The sequence below is a fragment of the Canis lupus genome, chromosome 14 (genome assembly GCF_003254725.2).
Source record: "Canis lupus dingo isolate Sandy chromosome 14, ASM325472v2, whole genome shotgun sequence".
Classification (NCBI taxonomy): domain Eukaryota; kingdom Metazoa; phylum Chordata; class Mammalia; order Carnivora; family Canidae; genus Canis; species Canis lupus.
The window spans coordinates 55,111,234-55,132,193 of NC_064256.1; the positions used below are offsets into that span (position 1 = coordinate 55,111,234).

The following is a 20,960-nucleotide window of genomic DNA, read 5'->3' on the forward strand; positions in this document are numbered from 1 at the left end:
TTTAAACTCTGAATCTGTCATGGGCCAATATTAAAAAATAAATAAATAAAAATGAATTACTGAAAGAAAACAAATACAAGGCCAATTAAAGAAGCTATTAACTGCATCAACCATAAAATTACCATCAAATCGCTAATATTTCCTCCTAGCTTACTCTCATTTTCTTTACATGTCTCATCAGAGACTGATAACCAGTGTGCAGATTGCCACAGTTTTGAGTAGTGCTGCAAGCATGGGATACAGAAAGCTATTATGAAGCAAAAGTAGTGCAGTTGGGTGGATTTGGGAGTATTTTATGGCGGAAACAACATTTAAGCCAACTCCTATAGGATAAATAGGGTTTCATTAGGCAAAGAAGGCACTGCAGGAAGAATAGGTTGCATGAACCAAGGAAAAGTCTATGAATAAGGAAAAGTCAATGAAACCTTTGGTATTCACACCATTAACATTTTCAGTTTGACTCTTCTAAAATGAAGCCAGGGTATGTGAGCTGCAGTGATTTCTAATTTTCCTTGGTTACAGGTTGGAGGTGAGGAAGTGTGTCATTGAGCTGGTTCAGGAGCCTGCTGCTAAGGATCTATTTCTATACCCTAACCCTGATTCCATTTACCCTCTCCCCAGTTTATCATCTCTTGAAGTAGAGGAAGGAATTTCACACTGGGGTCTAGTTTGCGTAGGCTGGGTTTGGCTCCAAGGTGTGGGTTGGGACCACTTTGACTCCATACAGCGTCCATCCTCCTTACACCATTGTCTACCTTGCCCACCTGTAGGAACACATTTTAAGCCTCTGCTGCTGCCACAGCAGTCACGTGTCCCAACTCAAAGTCAAAGAGAGGAGAAGTCCAGTCTAGTGCCTGGGAGGTTATGGCAAGGGTGTGAATGGCTAATACTGCTCCCAACAACGAAGGCGTGGGGTCATTACTTCAATCTAGTGCACTTGCCAAAGTAGGACTGTCGGATTTTGTGGGCTGACGTTCACTTTCCTGAAGATCTCTCCTGTATCAGAGTCTATTCTGAGAAGATACTCTATACAGAATCACAGACGGCTCATATTTCAAAGGCTCTTTTGAGAAATTATAAAGGAAAATTAGCCTTGCAGCATCCCTTACTTGATTTTTAGAGGATCCTCTTCTCATTCTAGTCATTCTTCTGTTAGCTTTTAAACTCAGATCTCTCCAAATTCACTCCACCTAAGTCATGTCACCTCCATGTGAAGACACATAGAACTCCTTTTCTTCTGGCAAATGGCAGTTGCCAAAGTTTTCTAAGAGGCATTACAAACTCTGACCTTTGACTATTGTGGCAAATTGAAAATGGGTTTCACAAATATTCAAAAGTGTGTTAGACTGTGCCAGTGGTAGCAGAACAGAAAATTAATCCAAGAGAAATTGGTAGAAAATAAAAGAAAGGTAAAGAGAGGCAAGACAGATTTTGATGACTTAATATCCATATTGCTTTTTTTTTTTAAAAAAAGATTTTATTTATTTATTCATGACAGACACACAGAGAGAGAGGCAGAGACATAGGCAGAGGGAGAAGCAGGCTCCGTGCAGGGAGCCTGATGTGGGACTCGATCCCGGGACTCCAGGATCACGTCCTGGGCCGAAGGCAGGTGCTAAACCACTGAGCCACCCAGGGATCCCTTCATATTGCTTTTAAGGTGTCACAGGTAAAAACAATAGAGTTGTCATTTGTTGGCACTTTCTCGTGGCCCAGATGAGGTCACGGCAGGGAACAGGATCTTCCTGTGTCCCACTGTTGCCCACTCTGCTGGAGCACAGTTAGGGACTTCAGAGAGAACAGAACAGACTTTGATGGCTCCAGACATAGGTCTGAATCCTAGTTTGGTATTCCCTTAGAAGTTTGGACAAGTTTCTTAGCTTCGGGGAACTTATCTATAAAACATAGATAATACTTCCTTATTGGGTTACCGTGTAATTAAATAAAGCAATGCATGCAAACACTTAGAGCAGAGTTAGCAAGTGCTGCATCCGTGTTGATTATTAATGCTGTTAATGTTCCCTGATCAGTTTTCTGTGGCTAACTAGACTTTGGCATCAATAAGTAAATGTTTGAATTACAGCAGTTCTCAGCTCTAGAATCCTGGGTTCAATTCTTCACCCCAGCACTTACAAGCTGTGTGAATTTGGCAAAGTAACTGAACACTGTAAACCTTGAGATCTTGGTGAGAAAATGGGTTACAACTCTCTATCTCACAGGGTGTTAAGGATGGTTGAGGTGAACATTTTAAAGCACAAAGTATGGTACCTGTCCATAGACAATAAAGAGATGTATCGGGATCGTTATCAAGAAATCCAGCCTAGAAAGAAGAAAATTCTGCGTAGATCTTCAAACCCTTTAACAGGCACCCGAATATATCATCAAGAATTTTATGACAGCATGCTTTCAGGATATTATTCATACTTGATACTTTGTTGGACACAAATACATAAAGTTCAGTAACTGGGATGTATTAAATCATTGCATTTAATGTTTTCTTTTATGATTTTCAGATTTTTTTATTTTAATTTTTTATTATAAAAGTAAAAATTTTTAAGTAATCATTTCTAGTACTTGTTTAAGTAGGTACCTAATGTGCCAGTCACTCTGGAAAGGATTCAAAGCTATATTAATGCGGTTCTCTAGAGCAGGCACTTGATCTAACATTACTGGGTATTCTGGTCCAGTAAAAAATGGGTATGTTTTCCTAAACAGAATCCTCCTCAGAGATTTTGTGGTATATTGCAAAAATGGCCACAATTCTTTGCAACACCTCCCATTAAGAAATGGAATCTTCTTCCTACCCTTTGACTCTGGGCTGCCAGTAGACTGTGGTAGAAGTGATGCTGTGTGTGTGCCAGGCTTGGACCTCAAGAGGCCTTGTTTGTGTCTAACTACTTTCTTGAAATCTTGCTGCTCCTGTGGAACTGGCCTAGCCCGGCCTGTTGGGGGATGAGAGACCACCTGGAAGAGCGGAAATGCCTCAGCTGAGGCTCCCCTAGACCAGGTGGTCCCCAGATGACCTGAAAAGGGACTGCAGATGTAGTGAACCCAGTTCAGACTAGGAAAACCATCCAGCTGAACGCAGGCCAAGGTGCCAAACTGAAAAGCCATGAGCAGAGTATCATGATCATAAACTACAGAATAAATGGTTATTATAAGCCAGTACATTTTAGGGTAGTTTGTTAGACAATCGTAATTTTCACCCCCTCTATTGCTAGAATGTGAGTCGTCTCAGTCTCCCACCCTGAGAGCTGAGGGAAGGGTCTTAGAGAAGGCTTTTCTCACTCTGAATTACCTTCGTAGCCCTCTGTTCATGTGAGAAAAATAAAGAATCAGGACACTGTAGCTTCCCTGACATTGCTGGTCACTTGAGAATGGGCCATTTCTAATGTAGTCAAATCTAAATTTTGATTTCTTATTCTATCAGGATAAAAGAAACTTAAATGTATCTACACCTGACATTTGATCCTAGTTGTAAAAAGGTGCTATATGCATGTTTTGAAAGTTGTCTTTTCCCCCTGAACCCTAGACAAATGTAAAATGATGTCTGTGTACTCTTTGTAGTGCAGAAATCTTCTGTTCTTTCTATAGAACAGAGAGCATGTGAATCCAAACCCCTTCTCTAATAGACCAAACATCAAAAAAATAGGTCAAAAATTAGTTAAGGCACTTAGGCTTACACAGCACACCGTGTAAACATAATTCATTTTCCAGATTAAAGGCTGGTGTGAAAAGACTCAACCGTAAGTAAAGAAGCACGAAGCGTCTGGAAATAGGGTTTCCTGCATCTCTCCCTGCCTTTCCCAGTTTCCAAGACCCCTGTCTGTGCTGTTAGACTTTTTGTTCTAAATGCCCCTGAACGTCAATCCTGGGCAAAAGGAGAAAAGGAGAAGAGTCTTTTCGTACTTTTTATCCTCCCCACCCCTTCCTTGCCTGCGCCCTCTCTCCACTGGGCCCTCGGATCCTGGTGCTCCCCTGGGCAGCCTCTTCCAACGGCTCTCTCAGCTGGTGCCACAGGCCTCTCCCTTCATTCTCCGCTCTGTGAAAACACACCTGCCCTGCTCTCTTCCTGCGTGTGCTCGGATTAGATAAGCAGTTGACGGCAATAAATAACACAAGTGTATAGTCACCCTCCCCACGCCCTCCTTCGTCTGTTCCAGCCGGTTACTCCTAAAGAAACAACACGATAGCCCTCAGACCTGGCAAAAATGATGGCAACATTCACGTTCTGGGACGTGCAGAATCTGAATAAAGGCCTCTCAAGATACAGCCACGTGTGGGATACACTCTTCAGAGTCCGCTGTTGAGATAGTGACACAAGACCATATTAGGATTGTTTGTTATGATCTAAATTCTTTTAAGGGACTACTACAGATGCCTTTTGGAATCAGGTTTTAAAAATCCCTTTTATAGCTAATAATTGGGAGGTTTGGGGGATCGTGTATAAAAGTACCTGCCGCTGCAGAGGCAGACTCAGCCAATCCTAATTAAGAAATCGTTTCAGCAGCAATCATAACCTGTTAATTGTGATATTTTTATAGCCTGGATTGTCTTTCTTGAAGTAATGGATTGAGGATAACGCCTTTTTTTGAGTAGAGTCTGCAGAGGAGGTATTCTGTTGGGTGAACATTTCAAGCAATTTGCCTTAAGCGATAGTATAAAAATAATTTGATAGTAGTCAGTTTGAAAAATGTTTATAAGGAACGAGCATGAGTTGAACACAGAATACATTTTTTAAATCATTTGCTTACCTAAAAAAAAGGTGTAGATTTTTTAAAAACCTAAGTTTTTTTTCCCTAGTAATACCATGAGGATGCATTAGGCTTTGAGCACGTAAGCAGTACCAGAAAAGTAGTTAAGAATTGCGGACTATAAATACTGCCTAATTGGAATCAAGTAATTTGCATTCTGACATCACAGAGAAGTGCTATAAAATTTTTCTTTTACTTAATTCCATCACCAGATAGATTTATGTAATAGAATAAACTTTATATAAATCTTTTTTTTCCATTTTAAAGTGTTCATTAAGGAGGACTATGGCATATTATAAAAATAGTGAAAGTTTTCTCCTAAATAGATTTCTGAAAATTTCTTGCTAATCAAACCTGACATTTTGTATTGTAATTTGACTGTGTTCTATATGTGCTGCCAAGCGAGCACATTATGATTGTATTCTAAAACAAAAGTAGTGTGTATGTGTATATATGTATTACAAAAGTGAGTGTATATGCTGAGATCAATGGAAAATAAGACTTAGAGACTAAAAATCATACTCTACTCTGCCTTCTGGAAGACTGTTCCCTGGACTTGACTGAGTAAACAGCTAACAAATTGAGAGGAATACTTATTTATTTATTTATTTTTAATTTTTATTTATTTATGATAGGCACACACAGAGAGAGAGAGAGAGAGAGGCAGAGACACAGGCAGAGGGAGAAGCAGGCTCCACGCACCGGGAGCCCGACGTGGGATTCGATCCCGGGTCTCCAGGATCGCGCCCTGGGCCAAAGGCAGGCGCTAAACCGCTGCGCCACCCAGGGATCCCCGAGAGGAATATTTATAATAGTTCTGTTCACTATTCCCATTTGGCTAAAGAGACATTTAATATTTGAAATGGCAAAAAATAAAGGCAAGTGGTAGATAAGCACACCCTATATCCCCTCCCTTAAAACATGTCTGTTTCATCACAAATCACTTTGTCTTTGGATTTAAAATCAAAACAGAAAAAAAAATAAAATCAAAACAGAAAAGAGGTTGTGGAAAGCAGCTTCTTTGTCTCCTTTTTTTTTTTTTTTTTTTTTTTTTAGGTTTATTTAGAGAAAGAGCATGGGGGGGCAGAGGGAGAGAGCGAGAGAACCTCAAGCAAACTCCACAATGAGCACAGAGGCAGGTGTGGGGCTTGATCTCATGACCCCTGAGATCATGACTTAAGCCAAAACCAAGAGTTGGATACTTAACTGACTCAACTGACCCACCCAGGTGCCCCACGGCAGCTTCTAAGATGGCCCTCATTGATTCTCAGCTCCTAGAATTCATACCCTTGTGTATTTCCCTTCCCTTCAGTGTGAGTTGGACCTGGTCAGTTGCTGCAAGAGTAAAACATGGCAGAAGTGATGGGATGTCCCTTCCAAGATGAAAGGCCACAGCTCTGTCTTGGGTGCTCTCACTCTCTCTGGGATCGCCAGCTGCCATGTCATGCAGTACCCTATGAGAGAGCTTGAAAGTGCGTCTTGGCCCCAGCTGAGCCTTGTGATGTGACTGCAGCCCTAGTGGATAGTGGACCCTGACTGCAATCTGGCAATATGCCCTGAGCCATTCCACCTGGTTAAGCCACTCCCGGGTGGCCTGAACCACAGAAACTATGAGATCATGAATGTTTGTTTCACCCTCTAAGTTTTAGAGGGTAATTTGAACCAATACAGACATTTTCCATTATAAATCTAGAAATTTAGTGATTTGAAAAAAATGAAAAGTATTATTTTGATTTTGCCTCATTATATTACCACTTGTTGCTATATGGAATCTTCTGTATAATGTATAGATATATAACATAGCAAATGATTTTCAGTACTAATGTTAAGTCTGTCCTTCCTTCCTTCCTTCCTGAGAGAGAGAGAGAGAGAGTATGCGCACACAAGGAGGGAGAGTGTCAGGCAGAAGGAGAGGGAGAAGCAGGCTCCCCACTGAGCACGGAGGTCCATACAAGGCTCAATCCCAGGACCCTGGGATCATGACCTGAGCCAAAGGCAGATGCTTAACTGACTGAGCCACCCAGGTTCCCTATATATTTTGAATAAGGATCTTTGACCTTTGAGATTTAATTTGTTCATTTATATTTCATTGTTTCTTTTAATTACTTTTTATTATTTTTCTTCCAGGGCATGATATAAATATATTTTGGATCCATTATTTCTCTTAAAACATTTTTTCTCTTGATGTAACCTTGGAAGAGACCTATTTTGCAGGACATCGTCCTAGACTCACACACCCCATTCTTTTGCAGGCCCTCTTGCATGTGCGAATAATCACCTCAGGGCCCAGAGTGTTAGTGCATCTGGTGTGCAGACATCCAGGTTCCTTAGAATCAGTCTCCCATTTGTCCAGGAGGGAAGATGTCCTGGCTAGTGAGGAGTAGGCAGTCTTTCAGATCAAAACCTATTGTTCCAGAGAAGTTACGGAAGTTACAGAGAAGTTAGAGTTCTAGAAGTTAAATTATGATTTATCTTCAAACTGAACTCTCATTTTGGACAAGAAAAAATGAGGACTTTGGAGTTAAGAGCTCAGGATTTGGAGTTAACTGCAGATTCAAATCTCATTTCTGCCCCTTGCTCGCTGGGCAGTCTGGGACAGATGACTCAATCTGTCCAAGTCACAGTTTCCTTATTTGTGAAACAGGGAACATAACACTTTCCCATAGGTTGTCTGGAGAATTAAATGAGATCGTTGTAGGTATTGGCGCCTGGCAGTGGTAACATCTTAAATGGTGGTTGAGGTGCTTTTTTACCTCCACCTCCACGGTCACAGCCACCCATGCTCATTAAGAAAAAGTATAATTGGAAATGTTTCAAGGTACCCTACCAGAACCAAAATTCATTCTTGTTTCCCAGAAGAAAGCAGCAGGATCTACTTCTGATCTTTTTTTTTTTTTTTTTTTTTAATTTTATTCATGAGAGATACAGAGAGAGAGGCGGAGATACAGGCAGATGGAGAAGCAGGCTCCATGCAGGGAGTCCGATGTGGGACTGGATCCCAGGACTCCAGGATCACTCCCTGGGCCGAAGGCAGGTGCTAAACCCCTGAGCCACCCAGGGATCCCCCTACCTCTGATCTTCATCAAAAATTTACCATATTTATTGAAGTTGTGTGGATGTCTTAGGTAATCTGCTCCACCATTACATCTCAGACTGAATGAAGCAGATGGATTGCCTTGGTGACAGTCTCTGTGTTGCTTACCTGATACCGGTACTGCCTTACGAAATGCAGGGACAGATAGAGTAGGAGTTATCTGTTTAAGTTCCAGGAAGATTGACAAAGTACCTCCAGAACAGAATTTATTATAGACTATTTAGGTTGAAAGATCACTTGTTTCCTTTTCTTTCCTAACACAATAATCTGTGCGATGGTTTACTACTGTGCGTGAACAAAAAGAATGTCAGTCTGTTTGCTCACAGTGAATTTTATGATACAGATTCACGTAGAGCTCTGGCTTTATACTTACAGCCCTGAAAAGCTGAAGGAATGTGGAAATGAGTCCTAGAATCTACAGTGAAGATTTTATTCCCATTTGCTTTTGTGTAAGTGGTATCGACAACTAACGACCCTTAATTAATTATTATATTCTTGAGCTATAATCATTGTTCTTGAGATAAAAATTCTATTTCTTTCTATTAAAAAAAACTAATTTACTAAAGGTTTATCGCAGCCAGGGTCTTTCTAAGTTCATGACCTACATTTAGGCACTGATGGTTAAGAATGGGCATTCTGCAATGCAGCTGACCTGGGGCAAGTTAAAAATTCTCCGCTCAAGTTTCTTCATCTAGATGAAAATGTAGATGGTAACTAATAGTACCTCAGAGACTTTCCTAGGATTGTTGTGAGGATAAAATAAGATGATCCATGTAGAAATCTTAGAACCATGCCTGGCAATAACCACCCCTGCAAGAGCTCTTCTCTTCTTTCTTTTTCTTTTTCTTTTTCTTTTTCTTTTTCTTTTTCTTTTTCTTTTTCTTTTTCTTTTTCTTTTCTTTTTCTTTTTCTTTTTCTTTTTCTTTCTTTTTTTTTTCTTTTTCTTTTGAAAGTCAGTTGGGGTTCCTGGGATAAAAGTACTATGTCAAAGGCCATTAGATTATTAAGATGAATATTAAATAAATAAAACTTTCTAGCATTTCTGTCAAGCTCAGGCTCTGCGGCAAGCATTAGGATTCAAATATGAACAAGAAACCTGTAGTCTAATGGGATAAACTGATGTGTATCAGCACATAGTAAAAGAGGACTGAAAGCTGATGTGAATTTAGCACTTTTATGAGAATAGTTCAAGAAGGAAATCACATAGTCACTGGTGTTTGAACTGGGTCTATAGAAAGTAGGATTTTACCAGATGGAAGAGAAGGGGAATGAGATCCAACAAAGGGAAAAATATATATATTCCTGAGAAGCAGAGGTTTGTGAGGGAGGGAGTGGAAGGAGCAAGAGAGAGATGGATTGGAAAGGACCTTCTCAGCCATGCTAAGACACGTGGAATTCATTGAACTCTATAAAAGCATCTAATAAGGGGACTGTTGTGTGATTGGCTTTAGGTTTTATTAAAATAAGTTTGAGAGTGGCGATAGAATGCCATCAAAGGGAGCGATCACCTAGGAGAGTGTGTGGTCCAAGGTCAACGTGATAGAAGTGGAGTGGAGGTGAGGGGATAAACCACATAGCTTTTAGAGGAGAGACCAGCAAGCCTCGGAGCATCGTAAGCATGTCTGGGCAGGGACACGGAGGACTCTGGGCCCCAATGTGTGTGACCAGGGCGGTGGTGACAACTTTTTCTTCATTCTTCATCTTATGTATCTTGAACTTAGGTGACAGATGGAAAGTTTTTGTTCTTATAAGCAAAAAGATATAGCAGTTTTATTAGAGATGATTCATAGTAGCTCTTAATCATAATAAATTATTTCTTTGTATTCACATCTCAGAAATTTGCCAAGCTCTATGAAAGTTGAAGGATGCCTCTGTTTTTATATTTAAGTCTGGTTTTCTGCGTAACCTAACCTTTATCTGGGAGGTGGGGGCGGATACTGCAAATCTCAGTAGAGATTGGGAAGCAGCCAATGAACAAGAACTCTTAAAACAATTTAAACTTTTGTGTCAGAGATGGATCAAATATATTGATTCAGGTCGGGGGGAACTTTCCAGATCACATCAGATCCCTAAAAGAGCCATGTGCCGAGAGGAATTATTTTTTTGGAAATGCCATTGCTTTGTTCAGAATATTCATTTGGATGACTGAGATCTAAAATGCTTCTTGAAGGGTGTGATGTGAATAGGGGTATGTACACACATGGGGTAAGAAGGTAAATAACATGCCCGTGTACAGAGAGGGAATGTATGTACGTTTCACATGACCCACCTTGGTCTGCTTCATTCCAAAATGATTAAAGAAGTCTTAGTAACCCTTGCTTGTTTAGTAACCGCATAGGATTCTTTGCTCCAGAGGGAAATTTGGTTATGAAAACAGCATGAATCAGATGATCTCACCCTGAATGCTGCATAATATCTTCCAGACTCAAATTATCTCCAAATCAACTCAGACCATGTTTGAAATACCAGATGTTCCCTACCCTTCTTTTCTTTTTCTTTAAAGTATCTGACAAGCAATACTCTTTCCTGGGTCAGAAGGGTCACTTGAAATGTTGCCAACCTATCCGGTTACCTGGAATTATGAATGCGGAGAAATTGATTCCATTCCCATTTCTTACCCTAGAATAAGCAGGGGACAAGGGGTGTTTTGAGGCACAGATCATGGTAATGTAAGTTCAGTATCTGGAGCCTATCATGTTATGGATAGTTTTAAAATCTTATTTGTCTAGGACTAGTATTTCAGGATAAATACTATAGTCTTTTTTTTTTTCTCCCCAAAGGACTTTGATAGGTATTCCTAAAGCCGGACTGTAGTTTTTCCAAATATAGTCAATCCAAAGGATCTGGTTTTTTGGACACTGAAGAAGAAAAATTAATCTGTCGTATCTTGTATTGATGCTGGCCAGAATGTGTTACTAAAATTATATGAAGTAGAGAGTTTGGGGACCTGTGTGCTTAGGAAAAACGTGTGTTTTTAGGCACCAGGTGTTGACTCTGAAGGGAATACCATCTCACATTTGCTGCTAAAATAATTACATGCAACAGAACTGTGTCTTCCCCCTCCGAACTTACATTTTTTATTTCCTTCATAAACTCCTCTTCTAAACTGAATTCCAAATGAGTCTGACCTAGAAGAGCCAATAGTCTATTATCTTCCTCAAATGACTGTTGTCTAGTTAGTGCTTAAATGTTGCGCAGAAGACGTGCCGAATAACCAAGTCAGATGAAGTTCATCTGAAACCTGATTTGCAGTCATAATTTTAGAATTAAAAGCCCTGCTGGAGTTGATCTAGCTCAATTCCTTCATTATCCACACGAAGAAGCCCAGAGAAGAAAAGTGACTGCTGAGATCACTGGACCTGGCAAGTGACACCCTGGGACCAGGCCACCGTGTTCCTCACTCCCTTCAGTGCTCTTTCTGCATTCTTGGTTCTCTGGTCACCCACGTAGGTCTTGATCATTTCCTTCCCAGCCGGTATCGCCCCTTCTCCCAGCGTATTCCATATGAGCACCCTCATCTTGGTGTTCACAGTCGTCTGGGGAGCTGGACTTCACCCTCTACACAGCCTGATTGCCTTAGCTGAGGAGCCCGTGCTTTCTGGGCTCCCCTTCCCCTCCACCGCTCCCCGGCACGTTCCCCTGCACGCACCGTGGGTATCATTACATACCTCCCTCCCTGTTCTGACCCCTCCCCAAGAATTCTTAAGCCCAGACACCTGGGCACCCTCGAACCTATAAGATCGGGGTGTCTAAGAGTACCGGCCAGGGCTCGTGCAGGAACGAGGATGCCACCTGGAAGGTGCAGCCTGCCGAGGAGAACGGGGAGGGGAGACACCTGGGAGGCTCTGGGTCCTGCTCCTCAGGGAATCCGGAACGCGGCAGGGAAGGAAGGGGAGACGTTGGCTGGGCCCCTCAGGCAGATGGAGCTCCAGACCCTTGGTTCCCAGCTCCTGGGACCGCTGCCCGAGGGGCCCAGGGCCGAGGCCCCGGAGGCTGCGTGGGGGGCAGCCCTGCCTCTGCGACTCCTTTGATGATTGAGTAGAAGACCCTCCTCCGGGGTTCCCGTGGACCCCTGAAGGCAAGGACCGCAGGTGGAGGGGGCAGCAGAAGCCACAGGGGAGAGGTGTGGCGCAGGGTCTTCACGCAGGTCGGATTTAAGGGGAGCAGAGAGCACAGGGCGCTCCGGGGGGCCGCGCCACGCTGGGGCCCCACCAGGGTGTGACCCACGATCCTTCGCTGTCCGTGGCCTGGTGCCTTTTATCCTAGCAGAGGTTGACAAAGAGGGTAAAGCATAGGGCAGAAGAGCTCGCCGGCCAGTGGCGTAGGTTGGAGGTCGTCACTGCTGGGTGGCAGGGGTTCAGCTGGATGGCTGTGCCCCCAGCGCTGCCACGGCCTCTCGTGAGCCCCTCCCGGGCCGCAGGTTCGCGCCCAGCCCAGCTCTCTGACCGCCTGTGCCACGGGGCCTGGAAGACTCGGTGGCCCCTCGTTGCTCTGTTGATCTTTAACCAGAAGCGCAGGGGAGCGCGCCCTCTCTCTAGCGGGTCCCCCTCGTGATACTGTCGGGTCCCCTCCTGCCTGTCCCTGTGTCTGAGCATTTGGGGAAAAATGAAAGTGCGTGTTGGAAAGGCAGGAGGGCCGCTGGCCTCGGTGTCCTGCCCTGCGCCCGAGGGAGCCCTGGAGATTTCTGCAGAGCCCTATTCTCCAGGGTCGGGCTCCTTGTCGCCCTGAGACCCCCCCCGGGGGACTATCGGGCTTCAGGGGTGCTCCCCCTTCCCCACCCGGTCCCTCCACTGCCTGCCTGGCTTTTTCCCAGGTGCTTCTTCCTTACGGGTCTCGTCCTCAGAAGATGATTCCTTCTTTGGGAAAAGGAAGAGAAAGGAGTCCAAGAACAAAAAAAACAAACCCCGCTCAGCCTGTTGCAAGTCAGATCCTGTCCCCTTTCGAGCGCTCTTGGGTGTCCCCGCTCTCAGCATACCTGCTTCTGAGCCCCGGCCCCGGGGTCCCCCCCTGCCCGCCTGCTGAGTCAGGTGCTGCTCATCCTTGCAGCTCAGTTCGAGCACCATCTGTTCAAAAGAGCCTTCCAGGCCCCCCTGACGGCTTCACAGCCCCCGTCCTGCGCTCTCAGTCACCTCCACCTGAGGCTCGCAGTCCTTTCCCTCGAAGCGGAAAGGGGCCTGGAAACCTTTGGGAGCCGGAGGGCCTGCTCCAGGTGCTCCAGGTGCTGCAGGTGCTCCGCGTGCTGCGCGGAGGCCTGCGCGGGGACCCCAGGGCTGCGTGCTGTGCACTAGCTGTGGGACCAGGAGCTTGGTTTTAGGTTCCTCTTACACCAGCAGCCACTTTAAAAGACACGTTCGTGAAACATCTCCAGTTTTCATCGTCCTAGTAGATGAGCCATCACTCTCTTGAGAAGAGAAAAAGCCGGTCGGAAAGATACAGTTTGCCCCTTTCCAGCTCTAATGTCAGTGTCGGACAGTGAACTCACTGCACTGGGCCTTAGTGTAAAGCCTCTGCCGACGAACTGGGGTTCTAGTTAAATTAGCGAAGCTTCCAAGTTCCATTCAGAATTAGAGGATGAGAGGATATTTTTCCAATATGCTTGCAGTATTTTATTAAGGCCGGTGTTGCTCCGTCTAGGGGATTCAGATTTGAAGGGAGGTAAGAATTTGTGGCCATTTTAATGTGTGTGTGCATATCTGTGTCATGAGATAAAGTGTTTTCCTTACTGTGAATTCTATATAAGGGTTTAGAAGCAGCTGATTTAAGCTAAGCTGATATGATTAAGCCTTAATAATGTCTTAATTTTCATTTGGCATCAGAGTTTGTTAGGAATGCATGGAACGCCTGATGAAGGAAATCCATATTCCAGGTGGATTCAGGATTGGTAACTCTCCTGCAATGGAAAGCTAGAAAGAACTTAGAATAAACTTTTTCAGATTTTTCATTCATGTTAGTCTGGATATCATAATGGAGAAAATTCTTTAATTACATTCCTTACAAAGATCACAAAACTCCGGGGCGCCTGGGTGGCTCAGGTCATGATCTGGGGTCCTGGGATCCAGCCCGTGGGCTCCCTGCTCAGTGGGGAGTCTGCTTCTCCCTCTTCCTCTGCTCTTCCCTCCTGCTTGTACTCCCTCTCTCTCAAAGAAAATCTAAAAAAAAAAAAAAACAAACAAACCAGAAAACTCAAATAACCAGTTTCTCTTCTGCTTACTCCACTTTATTTCTGTACTGTGAGCTGTGATCATCAGTCACAAGGGAACAATTTGATTCCTTGGAAGAAAAAGAAAAAGAAAAAGTGTCACCTAGTATTAAAGTTATACAATTTCAAAATGTTTTTAAAATTGGCAGTGGGGACATGGCAAGAGTGCTGAAGTTTAGTTGAGACTGGGCAGATTTTATCACCTTCGGAGACTATACTTGAGATGGTCTATTAAAAATAATGTGGGCTCTCCTGAGCAGCTGGGTAGACCTTAGTCGTGGTAAGAGGATGTGGTCATTTTCTTCAGAAAAAAAAGGAAGAGCTTTATCTAAACTTCCTGGCACAGACTGATCTTTCAAGGAACAAGTAACAGTGTGGTTTAGGTTGCATGGCAAAAACACAACTCGGTAAAGCTACAGAAGGGAGGAGCGATTGTTTGGCCAGCTTGAACTCTCACTCCAGACACTACTAGGTGGTGACGATTTGTCAGCAGTCACCGATGTGATAATTAAAATAGAGTAGCCGCGTCGCTGGTGATTTGCCCACGTGCTGATACCAAGGGGGCTGACCTTCTTTACGCTCTTATCAGTAGTTGGGAAACAAGAGCTTACGTTGCCTTCTTGTGCCTTCCCTCATCTGCAGCCCCTCCTTTTCTGTTTATTAAGTCATGTCTCAGCAAGTTCCCAAGGATTACTGTTTAATATGGGTTAAAAAATAGTTTGCTACACTAAGGGCAATAGTGCATCCCCTCTATTCCCACCGCGGGCATAAAAGCACAGGCTTTAGGGTCAGAAAGACCAGGACCCTGATCACTTCTCTACCGTTTATTTATACTTTGAGCTCCAGCAAGTTCTGTAACCTCTCTGAGTTTCAGTTGTCATCTCTAAAACAGAGAAGGATATTGCCTACTTTATAAGCATTTTATGAGATTTTATAAGATTTCAGTGAAGTGCTTACTTATTTTATTTTTATTTTTATTTATTTATTCATGAGAGACACAGAGAGAGAGAGAGGCAGAGACACAGGCAGAGGGAGAAGCAGGCTCCATGCAGGGAGCCCGATGTGGGACTCGATCCCGGGTCTCCAGGACCACGCCCTGGGTCAAAGGCGGTGCTAAACCGCTGAGCCCCCCGGGCTGCCCCGAAGTGCTTACTTCTGTTCCCGGCATTCAATATATATTCGTTGTTGCTCTTATTATACTTACAGTAAATAATATTTTGAATATGATAAATATGGTATTGTAAATAATGAAATGGATTATAAGTTAATAAAATAAATGAGCAATACATAATAAAATGCAATAATATTTTTATCATAAGTCCTAAAATCTTTTCAGTATTCCTTGTTTGCTGTAAAATATGTCATTTGGGGGCAGACTTGCTTTCCAAGCCCTGGCTCTCTGACTGCTCCCTGTTCCTCTCGTATACACAGTGTATAGTTGCCAAAAAGATATAGTCATGACTTTTTGCAACTTTTACAGCATTTGTAGTCTTCTACACAGTTGTATTCTGGTGCTTTTCATGAAAAAAGAATTAAAGGTATGTTGTGTAGGTACTTCCAGTCCTCCTATCCATAGCTGAGTGTCATCATTAACCAAACATTGTGAGACTCATAAAAGAGTTGTTTGAAAGTTATATCAACAGGAGCGGTAAGTGGAATTAGAAGGGTAACTTATCGAATTTTTAAGATCTCTTATAACTGTTATAACACACATTGTTTTCTCCTTAACAGATGGGCTTAGGTCATGAGCAAGGATTTGGAGCCCCCTGTTTAAAATGCAAAGAAAAATGTGAAGGATTCGAACTACACTTTTGGAGGTAATGTTTTAAAAACTACAACCAGGACACTGCCTTCTCAGACAGTGGGGGTCTCCTGCAGATTCTTTAGCTTGGTGGCTAAGTTGTACACCTGTCATACTCTTTTCTAAGAAACGAATGAAAAATAAATCTATTCTGTTCCCCATCATTAAGTTGTGACTGAGCTAATTGGACCATAGTAGCTATATTTTGAATGGTTCATTCAAGGCCCCTCAGATTTCCTACAAGTCTAGAATACTGAATATGTCTCTTTTCTTTTCTTTTTTTTTTTTAATTTTTATTTATTTATGATAGTCACACACACAGAGAGAGAGGCAGAGACATAGGCAGAGGGAGAAGCAGGCTCCATGCAGGGAGCCCGATGTGGGATTCGATCCCGGATCTCTAGGATCGCGCCCTGGGCCAAAGGCAGGCGCCAAACCGCTGCGCCACCCAGGGATCCCTATGTCTCTTTTCTGAGTGGCAAATAAGTTTAGGGTGATCTTCTATGACTCCTGATTATAGTTATTATTATTTTCTTAGAAATTGGTAACTTTGCACCTCTTATCTGTGTATTTGCAATAAACAATAAATATGGTTAATTAAGCATTCATTTACCAGTTGTCAGGATGTAGACTTGAATTCAAGGGCTCTTCGAAATTTTCAGCTCTAAATTTACTACCGAAAAACTTTGAAACACTTAAATTTAAAAAAATAATAATTGATTGCCATTGTCTTGGCTAGAATCAAGTACACGTATATGGCAGACAAATGTTAGTGGATCAAAAATGTGAGTTTGGAAAATAAACAAAAGTGTGAATTTGTATAGATCTTATTTACATATTTCATTTTTTTATTTTTATTTTTTACAATTTACATATTTTATTTATTTTTTTAAAATTTTTTTAAAGATCTTATTTATTCATGAGAGATACAGAGAGAGAGAAGCAGAGACATAGGTAGAGGGAGAAGCAGGCTCCTCGAGGGAAGCCTGATGTAGGACTCGATCCTGGGACTACAAGACCATGCCCTGAGCCCAAGGCAGATACTTAATCACTGAACCACCCAGGAGTCCCTACAATTTACATCTTTTAAAGTGATAGTATGTCACATAAACCTAAAAATCGGTATTTTAAACTTGTTCTTAAGAAGAATACAAATGTTGTTCATTAGTGGCTGTCAAGGACTATAATGATAGTTTATAAGTCTGTTCAAAGTAAGAATCAGCACATTACTGTTGGAAGGAAAAAAAAGTTAACTGTAGATTATTATTAGGATGGCACTTGCCTTTTTAGAATAAATCTCACTCGAGGACCACTTCCGTACTGCATATTTCCATAGAAAACTCTCTAGAATAAAAAAATGTCATCAGCTCTTGGGACTGTGTACAATGTAAGTTAAAGGAGAATATAAACAAATACAATTTGAGATATTAGGCTCTTTTGAAAGTCGTTTAATTTAGCAAGTTTTAGGAAACACAGTTATTTTAAATAGTGAAGGCAACAGAAACCCCAGCCCAAACCTCACTGAGAAATGATGGTACATACAGTTCTTTATTTGTAGGGAGCGAAAGTGGTCCAGGGAGTTTTTGGATTACAGGACTTCCATGGCTCTTCCCTCTGCCACTTTTCCAAGGGACAGGGCCCTTAGACAGCATGTCTGTCGTGTTTTTCAAAGGTAAAGTCACTAGACGCAAAAGAGATTTCTGGATTAGAGTATTTCAGCCCTAATCAGCACACCCCTGAGCCGCGCTCTCCGTGGGCTGTGTGGAGAGTTGGGCTGCCCTCTGCTGGGCATGGCTCGTATTGTACAATCAAAATAATCCCTTTAGGTTGACTACAGTTGCCAGAAGCTGCTAATGAGATCTTTAAAAGCTCATTCTTAAGCGATAGCATCTTCCCTCCAAAGCAGAAGTTAGTTTACAGTGATTCTTGTTTCTGATATGTTATTTTTCTATTGTGGATCACTATAATCTAGGACTTTCAGATAAAAATGTCAGAGAAGAGTGGATTTCTGTGGCATGAAAATCATTTCTTTATTTTAATTTTTCCATTTGCTTATCTTGATATGCTCTGAGAACCTGTAAAGAGCCATAAAAGACTAGGGTTTTGCCACAGCCTCCAGCCTAGCTTGGGTTTATACAGTTCGTCCAGATGGTGTTGCTTAGTAGTTCCGTCTTCTTCCTGGCATGAATCCGGACACATTTCTCTCTCAGAATTCTTGATAATTCCCTGACTTTTCACCACAGTTGGAAGGCTGGAGGGCAGGTGCCTTTGACCTCCAGATGAGCCACTTTCAATGCTAGGCTGGTTGTCCTGAACATAATGAAGATTCCAGGTCGGGTCTAGGGCCATAGAACTGCTGTGATTGCAGGGGGCATAGAGTCCCAGGATCCTGTCCACTTAGCTTGCTCTTCCATCTTCACGGTAACCCTTGATTTCTAGGACTCTTAGGGCTTCATGGGGTACATGGTGAAAATCAGAGCTAACTTATTCTCTGCTCTTTTGCAGTCTGACTTCCAGGCAGCTATAGGATGGTCTTGAAAATGGATGCTATCGTGTACTTCCCAGTAGCTTAAGAACTTTCGTTGCTTTCCCACTGGGCTGGATCCTTTGGGCAAAGTCTTTGGCTTAAAACCTCAACATCTATTCCTGCTTGCTTGTCTAGTCTCCTCTCCTACTTCCCTTCTAAGCACGCTGTGCTTCAACTGCTGAGGTACGTGCTGGTTCCTGAAATGCCTGTGGTTTTTTGGTATGTTTCCTTTAGCTGGAAAGACCCTCCATCTTACTATCATGAAACAAAAAGTCCTTCGTATTTTTCAGATCTTGAGTTCAAGCATCACTCCCTGAGAACTCTTCTTCCTTGCGCCCTGTATTAGTCAGCTCGGGCTTCCATTGCAAAATACCATAGATGGTGGCTGAGACAATAGAAATGTATTGTCTTCTAGTTCTGGAGGCTAGACGCCCAAGACGTTCAGTATCAGAGCATGGTTGGGTTCTGGTGAGAAACCACTTCCTGGTTTGCAGACAGCCACCTTCTCTCGGTGTCCTCACATATCCTTTTCTCTGTGCATGCATATGGAGAGAGAGAGAAAGATCTCTCTTCCTCTTCTTAGAAGGCCACCATTCCTATAAGATTAGGTCCCTACTCTTATATCCTCATTTAACTTTACCTCCTAAAAACTCTATCTACAAATATAGTCACGCCAGGGGTTAGGACTTCAACATGCAGATTTGAGGGGGAGAGACACAATTCAGTCCTTGGCACCTTCTTCCCTGCTTCCCCAAGTAAAGGAAGGGGTCATTTTTGGCCTTAGCACCTTGTACACTTGTAGGAAACCAGGAAATAAATCCTCAGACCTCGCTGTTGTTCATCACTGAGATTTCCTGCTGGCATCTTCCATTGCTAGGGGCAAGGTAGCCCACTGCTGCAGTCCTTAGGGGTCAGCCTCCTAGACCATGGTCCATCCAGGGTACCATGCAGATGGGTACAGAATAGATCTGAGAGTGAATGGAAGAGATCCAGCAGGCACGACTGCCTGTTCAAGGTGTGTCACAACAGTTATCAGAAACTGAAAATGAATTCTTAGGCTCATGGAAGTTTAGAGTGGAACTTGGAACTTAGCTAGTCAGACCTCATTTTATGGATCAAAGACCTAAAACCCAAGGAAGTTAAAATAGCTTGTTTGAGCTTTTTAGATATCAATAAGAAATATAACTTATGAAATTTCCTATGTGTTGTACACGAATAAGCACTTGTAATGATTTTCTATCGCTAAATAATGAAGTTACTATAAATTTGGGTGATTAAAACTACACTTATTAATTGATTCCGTTTACACTTTAAGCCAGAACTCAAGGCCGGCTCAGCTGGATTCTCTGCTTAAGATTTCAAAAGGCTGAACTCTGGTTTTGGCCAGGTTGGGCTCTAATCTGGAAAACGGGGTTAAAATTTGCTTCTCGACTCATTTGTGATGTTAGTAGAATTCATTTCCTTCATTTCCTTGTGGGTTGTAGGTTGTCTCTGTTTCTTTGCTGGCTGTCAGTCAGGGGCTGTTCTGGCTTCTAGAAGCCACCCACATTCCTTGGCACATGGCCACCTCTGTCTTCAAAGTCAACAACAGTGCTTAGAATCCCTTCTATGCCTTAAATCTCTCCAACTTCCCCTTCTCCCAGCCAGAAAAAATTTATGTTTTTCAAGGGCTCACGTGATTAGATTTGACACACCTGGATAATCTTTTGTCACAGACAGTAAGAAAATCATGTGGGTAACCCTGGAGGGACCAGGTTAGAGGGGCCATCTTAGAATTCTGCTTACCACAGCACCTTGTGTACCTGATTGTAACTAATCTTCATAATACTCTTTTGAGGTAAGTAATAGTATTCCCATTTTATAGATGAGAAATCAAAGATTTAGGGAGGTTAAATGACTTACCAAGGGCATGGCTTATAGCTGGCAGAGCTGGAACTTGGACCCAAAGCTTGCCAAAACCTTCCTCATCACCCACCTTCTACAACGCAAGACAGAAACGAGGGCCCATGTTCGCACGGTCATGATCAGTGAGCTTTGGACTGCACCAAGTTGTCTTCTCTACAGGGCAGTGCTTTTTTGTGACATCTGCGTCTTTGTGGACAATGATGATTTAAATGTGAGCACACTCTCTCTTCACTGCATCAATAATTACAAGACTAGAGAAAAATAAAAGGTTTGAAGATGCCTGATACTTAATAAATAAGAGGTTCTATCTGGACGCACTTCCAAGTAATATATAGAGCTCACAAATATTTGAGATGTTAAGACACAAACCCAAGATTTGGAGTTTATAGTCAATCATTTCATATTGAAAGTATGGTAATATCACTGGAATCATAGATTATCAATCATATAAGTAATAGGATTAGTATTTTATCTTCAATAAATCCTCCTCCTAAAACAGTAGCCTTTGTAAGACAAGCGTTACTTGAATATAGCCTACATCGGTTCAGAGAATTTCTGATTGGCTTAGGGCTGGCGAAAACTAAAAATTTCCCACCATAAATGGATTAATCCTTGTGTGGAATCCTGTAACAGAGGCCCATGCTTAAGTCCATATAAGTATATCCCTGTTATAAAAGGGC

At 42.6% G+C, this 20,960-nt stretch overlaps 1 protein-coding gene across 1 annotated transcript in view; it reads left to right on the top strand.

Moving 5' to 3' along the window:
- TES (testin LIM domain protein) overlaps nt 1-20,960 on the top strand; it is a 47,494-nt gene that overhangs the window by 9,050 nt on the left and 17,484 nt on the right. Inside the window, exon 2 of the mRNA XM_025464737.3 lies at nt 15,779-15,864. Within this exon, the coding sequence (XP_025320522.1) occupies nt 15,779-15,864 (86 nt within the window). The remainder of the gene's footprint in view (nt 1-15,778; nt 15,865-20,960) is intronic.